Source organism: Malaclemys terrapin, chromosome 21, assembly GCF_027887155.1.
Source record: "Malaclemys terrapin pileata isolate rMalTer1 chromosome 21, rMalTer1.hap1, whole genome shotgun sequence".
Lineage (NCBI taxonomy): Eukaryota > Metazoa > Chordata > Testudines > Emydidae > Malaclemys > Malaclemys terrapin.
Genome location: NC_071525.1, coordinates 16,285,363 through 16,293,824, shown reverse-complemented (window position 1 = coordinate 16,293,824; position 8,462 = coordinate 16,285,363). Strand labels below are relative to the sequence as shown.

At 56.6% G+C, this 8,462-nt stretch overlaps 1 protein-coding gene across 5 annotated transcripts in view; it reads left to right on the top strand.

The window, feature by feature from the left end:
• LOC128826982 (kallikrein-14-like) overlaps window positions 1–8,462 on the top strand; it is a 13,680-nt gene extending 5,218 nt beyond the window's left edge. For 4 of the 5 annotated variants that reach the window (XM_054010601.1, XM_054010602.1, XM_054010599.1 and 1 more), the window contains 5 exons: window positions 3,674–3,762; window positions 5,314–5,470; window positions 6,338–6,591; window positions 7,462–7,601; window positions 8,273–8,462. In XM_054010601.1, coding sequence (XP_053866576.1) covers window positions 3,717–3,762; window positions 5,314–5,470; window positions 6,338–6,591; window positions 7,462–7,601; window positions 8,273–8,425 — 750 coding nt within the window. In that variant the 5' untranslated portion in view covers window positions 3,674–3,716 and the 3' untranslated portion in view covers window positions 8,426–8,462. The remainder of the gene's footprint in view (window positions 1–3,673; window positions 3,763–5,313; window positions 5,471–6,337; window positions 6,592–7,461; window positions 7,602–8,272) is intronic. The other variant, XM_054010603.1, reaches the window with a different exon arrangement.

Here is an 8,462-nt window from a genome sequence, read left to right as displayed (position 1 = left end):
TGTGTTATAATCCGCTACCACGGCATAAGGGCCTTCCCCGAGAAGTCTATAGGATAGTGGATTGGGTATTGATGAGCAATTAACATTGTCTGGCTATTGATGGCTACTGCTTTGTTGTAACTGAAAGGCAGGCTGTGGGCGTCTCCCAACCTCACAACATAGCTCAGTAGCACATGTAGCAATACCGCACAACCTCACCTACAAGGCTAGCACATCCAGTCCAACAGGAGATTAATGTTTGACTGAACAAGACTTGAAAACAACACTTCACAAGGCACGCATGATACAAAACAGATCATAATTATAATCCAGTGGTGAATGTGGGGGCTCCAGGGTGCTGCTTTGAGGTACACCCTGTCACACTATCCCCATACACTCTATCTATCTATCTATCTATCTATCTATCTATCTATCTATCTATCCCCGTACACCCCCTCAATCTATCTATCCCCATACACCTCCTCTATCTATCTATCCCCATACACCCCCTCTATCTATCTATCTATCTATCTATCTATCTATCTATCTATCTATCCTCATACACCTCCTCTATCTATCTATCTATCCCCACACTCACCCTTTATCTATCTATCTATCTATCCCCATACACCTCCTCTATCTATCTATCTATCTATCTATCTATCTATCTATCCCCGTACACCCCCTCTATCTATCTATCCCCATACACCTCCTCTATCTATCTATCCTCATACACCTCCTCTATCTATCTATCTATCTATCCCCATACACCTCCTCTATCTATCTATCCTCATACACCTCCTCTATCTATCTATCTATCTATCCCCGTACACCCCCTCAATCTATCTATCCCCATACACCTCCTCTATCTATCTATCCTCATACACCTCCTCTATCTATCTATCTATCTATCCCCATACACCCCCTCTATCTATCTATCTATCTATCTATCTATCTATCTATCTATCTATCTATCCTCATACACCTCCTCTATCTATCTATCTATCCCCACACTCACCCTTTATCTATCTATCTATCCCCATACACCTCCTCTATCTATCTATCTATCTATCTATCTATCTATCTATCTATCCCCGTACACCCCCTCTATCTATCTATCTATCTATCTATCTATCTATCCCCGTACACCCCCTCAATCTATCTATCCCCATACACCTCCTCTATCTATCTATCCCCATACACCTCCTCTATCTGTCTATCTATCCCCACACACACCCTTTATCTATCTATCCCCATACACCTCATCTATCTATCTATCTATCTATCTATCTATCTATCTATCTATCTATCCCCATACACCTCCTCTATCTATCTATCTATCTATCCCCACACTCACCCTTTATCTATCTATCTATCCCCATACAGCCCCTCTATCTATCTATCTATCTATCCCCATACAGCTCCTCTATCTATCTATCTATCTATCTATCTATGGAACCACTAAAAGATCCAAGCATTGAGGACAGGTGATGCCCAGGAGTATAACAGGAAAAAGGGGACATGGGTGAGAAAGGGGAGATTTCTGTTCTCCTGGAAGGCAAAGGGCCTCTGGGGAAGGGACTAGCTCATGGTTCTGTGTCTGTACAGCACCTAGTGCCATGGGTCCTACCTTCTGCTCGGAGATGCTACCGTAATACACCTAATATATAATAACGATAAATACAGGCAGCAAGGGAATTCCCTCTGTGAAGGAAAAGCTGATGGCAAGCCTCAGGAACATTGCTGTAGCCATGAAATGAATCAAGCTCTGAAACATGGCCCAAGAGAAGTCCAAGTACCATGGGTTCCAAAGGGGTACGGAGTTGGGTTAGTACTCAGGACACCTGGGTTGTAATCTCTTCTCAGCCATACCGGGGGCACTCAGTTGTCTTGTCTGTGCCTCAGTTTCCCCCATGTGTAGAACAGGGATCATGATACTAGCAAGAGCTGGTCAGCAAATGCCCATTCATTGAAATCGAAACTCGCCATGGAAGCAGCTTGATTGTGATGAAGTTTGGTTGGATTCATGCCTCGTTTCCTGACCGCTCGCCTGCTGGGCTACCTTAGAGTCAGGGAGACCAGGCAGCACAATGGGGCCGGATCTCAGCTGGGGCAGGGACTGTCTCTCGCTGTGTCTGTGCAGTGCCCAGCACAATGGGGGCCTGATCTCAGCTGGGGCAGGGACTGCCTCTCGCTGTGTCTGTGCAGTGCCCAGCACAACAGGGCCCTGATCTCAGCCCGGACAGGGACTGTCTCTCACTGCATGTCTGGGCAGCACCCAGCATAATGGGGCCCTGATCTCACAGGGAGGAGTGTTGCGATGAGGTCACCTAGGAATCGGGTCAGGATTCTCCCCTGCTGTCTGGCACCCGTTAGAGTCGGCAGATGCAGAGAGCTTATAGCCCATCAGAACGCCCCCACTTGGAGCAGGTGAATAATGCCGGGGGCAGGGGAGAGCCACCACCAGGGGGCTGAGAGAGGAGACGAAGAGGAGGGAGCAGGAACTGCTGGGCAGTGCCATGTGAGCCCAGAAAGGAGGGAGGGTGTGAGAGAGCCGCTGGCTTCAGAGAGGTCAAGGCGAGCAAGGAGATGGTGGCAGAGCTTGGCAGAGTGGAGAGGGAGGAGCCGGACTGGAGCTTCGATTGCCTGGGTCATGTGGGGCCAATGGCGGGTTGCTGGCCCGGGAGATGTATGCTTAAGTACAAGGGAGAAAGGACTGCGCACCAGTCCATGGGGCATCCACCATGCGGCCCTCGGAGAGCAACTGCTGATAAGATCACTTGGGTTTGGATCTAATTGTGACCTGAGGGCACCTTCAGATCCACACAGGATCTGGTGGCAAAGGTGCTTTCATCCCACACACGTTAGTGGGCTCCACAGAGGAATACCTGAAATTGATCAGGGGGGCGGGGAGGAACCACACAGCAATGACGCTGGAAGCGGGGCATCTACACTGCAATTGACGCTGGAGGCGGGGCATCTACACTGCAATTGACGCTGAAGGCGGGGCATCCGCACTGCAATCAATTCTAGGGGCGGAGCGTCCAGCCTGCTATTGGTTTAGGAGAATTGTGGGGTCACAGTAATTGACTTTAAGAGTCAGATCTGGTGGGGGTGAAAAGAAGCGAATTGGTCTGGAGGAGGGGCCAAAGGGAGGGCTGTTTTGGGGGTGCAGGTGGGAGAGACTGGGAAGGTCAGGGGGGGTTTCTTCAGAACCCCGAGATTGTGGCTTGGGGGCAGAGAGGCTGGGGCTTAGGATGGGGGAGACATTTCAATGTTTCTGAAGCGATTTGCCACCACCACTGAATTTCAGCTCGAGGGGACATTTCAAAATTTTGGTTTTCATGGCAACCAATTTTTGAGATTTCCTGCCAGGAAGAAAATTCCCAACTTGCTGCAGCGGTACGTCGAGGGAGGAATGTGGTGGGAAGGTGACACAAAGGAACGTGGCGGTGCCAGATCACGACCGTCTTCTCCTGGGCGACGCTTTGCCAGAGGGACCCGGGTGGTGTTAGGACTCAGCCAGGGAGTGGCTTGCGGGAGGCACAGGGGAGGATGCGATAGCTGGGGCTGTGAGCACGGGCAGGGCTGTGGGCATAGCCAGTGCCACGGGAGGAGCAGGGGCAAAGCAGTTGTGGGTGGAAAGGAGGAATCCCTGCTCCCCTGAATGATGCCCATTTGATCCCCCACTTAGTGACTTGGCAGAGAGACCGGCTTCAATACAGTCCTTTAGCAGGATGGCTATGGACCTGCTGAACATCGTGTTGCTGCTAGTGCCGGCAGGTAGGATGGAGTGTGTGTGTGTCTGTGTGTGTGTGTCCTTGCTGGAGGGGATGAGCCCTGCTGTGTGTGTGTGTGTGAGTGTGCATGCGTGTGTGTGTGTGTGTCCCTGCTGCCCCCTGCTGGAGGGGATGAGCCCTGCTGTGTGTGTGTGTGTGTGTGTGTGTGTGTCCCTACTGCCCCCTGCTGGAGGGGATGAGCCCTGCTCTGTGTGTGTGTGTGTGTGTGTGTGTGTGTCCCTGCTGCCCCCTGCTGGAGGGGATGAGCCCTGCTGTGTGTATGTGTGTGTGTGTGTGTGTGTGTGTGTGTGTGTTCCTGCTGCCCCCTGCTGGAGGGGATGAGCCCTGCTCTGTGTGTGTGTGTGTGTGTGTGTGTGTGTGTGTGTGTGTGTGTGTGTCCCTGCTGCCCCCTGCTGGAGGGGATGAGCCCTGCTGTGTGTATGTGTGTGTGTGTGTGTGTGTGTGTGGTAGGGTTACCATACGTCAGGATTTTCCCGGACATGTCCGGCTTTTGGGGGTTCAAATCCCCGTCCGGGGGGAAATCCCCAAAAGCCGGGCATGTCCGGGAAAATCGGGAGGGAGGGATGGAGGGCTCGGGCGGGGCCTCTTTGGCCGGGCCGGTGCGGGGCCGGGCCGGGGTCGCGGGGCCGGGGGCATGGTGCCGGGCCAGGCGCGGGGCCGGGCGGGGAGCCGGGGGCGCGGTGCCGGGCCGGGAGCCGGGCGGTGCGCCGGGCCGCGGGCCGGGGTAGCGGGGGGGTGCGCGGGGCCGCGAGCCGGTCCGGGGTAGCGGGGGGGGTGCGCCGGGCCGCGGGGCCGGGCGGGGAGCCGGTCCGGGGTAGCGGGGGGGGTGCGCGGGGCCGCGAGCCGGTCCGGGGTAGCGGGGGGGTGCGCCGGGCCGCGGGGCCGGGCGGGGAGCCGGTCCAGGGTAGCGGGGGGGTGCGCCGGGCCGCGGGGCCGGGCGGGGAGCCGGTCCAGGGTAGCGGGGGGGTGCGCTGGGCCGCCGGGGGCCGGCAGTGCTGGGCGGGCTGGGGGTGGTCGGCCGGGGCTGGCACCCCAGGGCCCGAGCCGACCCAGGCTGGCGCCGCCGGGGGGCCAGCCTGGGCCGCGCCTGCTCCCCCCACACCCCCCCTTACCAGCTTCAGGCTTCCCGCGAATTTAATATTCGCGGGAAGCAGGGGAGGGGGCGGAGACTTTGGGGAGGGGGCGGAGTTGGGGAGGGGGCGTGGGCGGGGCTGGGGGCTGGGCCGAGGCCCCGTGGAGTGTCCTCCATTTGGAGGCACAAAATATGGTAACCCTAGTGTGTGGTACTCTTCAGCCCTCCTTTGCTTGCATTTATCATGTGGGCCAATTCCTCCTCACTCCCCCTGGAGTAAATCAGGAGTAACTCCACTGCAGTCAATGGGGCTGGCTCATTATAAAACTGGTGTGAGACTAGAACCAGGCCCTTGGTTTTTATTTGCAGCTGTCTCCACACACACACACACACACACACACACACACCCCTACCTCCCCCGGCTCCAGCGTTGCAGTGCTGTGTATTGCTCTCCCCTTGCAGTGATCGCACAGACGGACACGCGGATTGTCGGGGGCTACCCCTGTGAGAGACCCCAGCCCTGGCAGGCCGCGATCTTCGATTTAAACCGGCTGTACTGCGGAGGAGTGCTCATCAACAAGGAGTGGGTGATGACGGCCGCTCACTGCAGACTGCCTGGGTAGGTGTGGGGGAGGGGTGTCCCTGCTGACCCCTGCTGGAGGGGATGAGCCCTGCTCTGTGCGCAGAGCCTGGGACAACGGGGTCCTGATCTCGGTCAGGGTCTGTGCAGCGCCCAGCACGACGGGGCCCGATCTCGGTCGGGGTCTGGGCAGCGCCCGGCACGACGAGGCCCGATCTCGGTCGGGGTCTGGGCAGCGCCCAGCACAACAGGGCTCTGATCTCGGCTGGGGTCGGGGCAGCGCCCGGCACAACGGGGCCCGATCTCGGTCGGGATCTGTGCAGCGCCCGGCACGACGGGGCCCGATCTCGGTCGGGGTCTGGGCAGAGCCCGTCACGACGGGGCCCGATCTCAGTCGGGGTCTGGGCAACGCCCGGCACAACGAGGCCCGATCTCGGTCGGGGTCTGGGCAGCGCCCGGCACGACGGGGCCCGATCTCGGTCGGGGTCTGGGCAGCGCCCGGCACGACAGGGCTCTGATCTTGGTAGGGGTCTTTGCAGCACCCGGCACGGCAGGGCCCGATCTCGGTCGGGGTCTGGGCAGCGCCCAGCACGACAGGGCTCTGATCTCGGCTGGGGTCGGGGCAGCGCCCGGCACGACGGGGCCCGATCTCGGTCGGGGTCTGGGCAGCACCCGGCACGACGGGGCCCGATCTCGGTCGGGGTCTGGGCAGCGCCCGGCACGACGGGGCCCGATCTCGGTCGGGGTCTGGGCAGCGCCCGGCACGACGGGGCCCGATCTCGGTCGGGGTCTGGGCAGCGCCCGGCACGACGGGGCCCTGATCTCGGTCGGGGTCCGGCAGCCTGATCTCTCAGCTGTTTTGCAGTCAGTTTCCCCAGACAAGCTGCTATTTGCATTTGCTTTCAGCACCACCAACATACGGCTGGGCGAGTACAACCTGCGGCAAATGGATGACTCCGAGCAGCGCCGGGTGGCAGCGAAACTCATTCCCCACCCCAACTACAACCCCACCACCAAGGACAACGACATCATGCTCATCAAACTCGTCACCCCCGTGCAACTGAATAACAACGTGAACCCCATCGCACTGGCCAGCAGCGCCGCCCCGCCGGGGAGCATCTGCCGGGTGTCTGGATGGGGCACCACCACCTCCCCCCAACGTACGTTGACCCACATGATACAGCAATGAACCTGGGACCTCTAGGCTCTTAACACATGAGCTGATGAGCCATCTGCATTAGCCACGGCTGCAGCCCGCTCAGCCACCACTAGAGGGGGACATTGAGTCAGACACTTGTCTCCTTCATCTGGGATGGGGTGGGACCTGAGAAGGGCAGAGGGGGTATTCCAGATATTGAGAAAATTTCTCATCCTGACCCAGGAGGAAAAATTATATTTTTGTTATTTAAAATTTTCAATTCAGGGTCCATCATAACCTTTTGTTTCGATCACTTCGGAACGTTTCCTTTCGCTTTCAAACTTTCCCCTCTTTTTTTTTCCTAACATTTCAAAATAAAAAGTTGTTTCAACTCACGCCCCCTCCCCCTCAACATTTTCCAGTTTGAAAATGTTGCAAAACTCTCGACAATTTCGAAACTCTGAAAAGCGACAGAGTCCTGTGGCACCTTAGAGACTAACAGACGTATAGGAGCATGAGCTTTCGTGGGTGAATACCCACTTCATTGGATGAACGCTGACACTCATCTAACGAAGTGGGCATTCACCCACGAAAGCTCATGCTCCAATACGTCTGTGAGTTTATAAGGTGCCACAGGACTCTGTCACTTTTTACAGATCCAGACTAACACGGCTACCCCTCGGATACTTTCGAAACTCTGTTATCCAAAAAAGGGTCGAGTCGGGAGAGTGGCCGAAAACTCCCCTGTTCAACAAACCGGCACGTTTCGGTGCAAAACCCGTTTATTGAGCAATTCCCTGCCTCCGTTGATTTTCCCTTTTCGTTGCCCGGGTGGTGCAAATGAGAATTCAGAGCCATTTAGCGTTGATTGTTCTATTTCTCTTGCATCCAGCAGCGTCATTCCCAGCCTTGCTGCAGTGTGCTGATCTCAGGATTGTCTCAGCGGCAGAATGTCGAAGAGAGTATTCCAGCTTGGTCACGGACAACATGCTGTGTGCTGGTGTGCAACAAGGAGGCATTGATTCTTGCCAGGTCTGGGGCATTGTTGCGGCTACGTTGGGTAGATGCCTGGGAAATGGGTGTCCTGTTCTGTGAAAAAATTCAGTGCTGACGAATTGCCATTTTTCAATGGAAAATTGTTTTGTCAAAACATTCCCAGCGAGCTCTACGTTTGACCTCGAGTGGCGGAAAGAGGATCAGGGACTGTAGCTGGCAGAGAATGGGTAGTGTGGGGTCTACGCCGGCCCCTTCTCAGCCCCTCCCCGTGTCGTGGCAGCATGAGGGGATGGGTGTTGTAGAAAATTCCCCATGCGTGGGGCATCAGGGATCGAACCTGCCACTGCTGGGCCTTCAAGGAGGCCGAGCAACAAGGAAGGAGGCTGAATGTAGATGCAAGCAGAGGGCTACAAAGCGGGGGCAGCCGGGAATATTAGGGGCAAGGTTTCAGCGCTGGAGCTGACAACACGGGTGGGACTTCTGCACTGCAGTTGACACTGGGGCGGGGCCAGCCTGGGTTCCGCCCAGTTCCGTTCCATGTGATGCTTTATGCAAATTATTTCAGCAGTTGATTTGCATATTTGCCGCTCCCCTCTCCAAACGCATGCTTGCCTCCTTCTTCCCCACTGAGCCATTGCCCCCCCCGTCCCCCATGGGCACATCGGGGAGGGGTACACGGCTGGTGACACACGGTTCTATCTCCACAGGGTGACTCCGGGGGTCCCCTGGTATGCGGCGGGACCCTCCAAGGCATCGTGTCGTGGGGGTTGGAGGAGTGCGCCCAACCTAACAAACCGGGTGTTTACACCAAGGTCAGCAAATACATCAACTGGATCCAGCAAACTGTACGGGGCGGGTGAGTCGCCCCGGGAATCCCAATAAAACATGAGAGACACA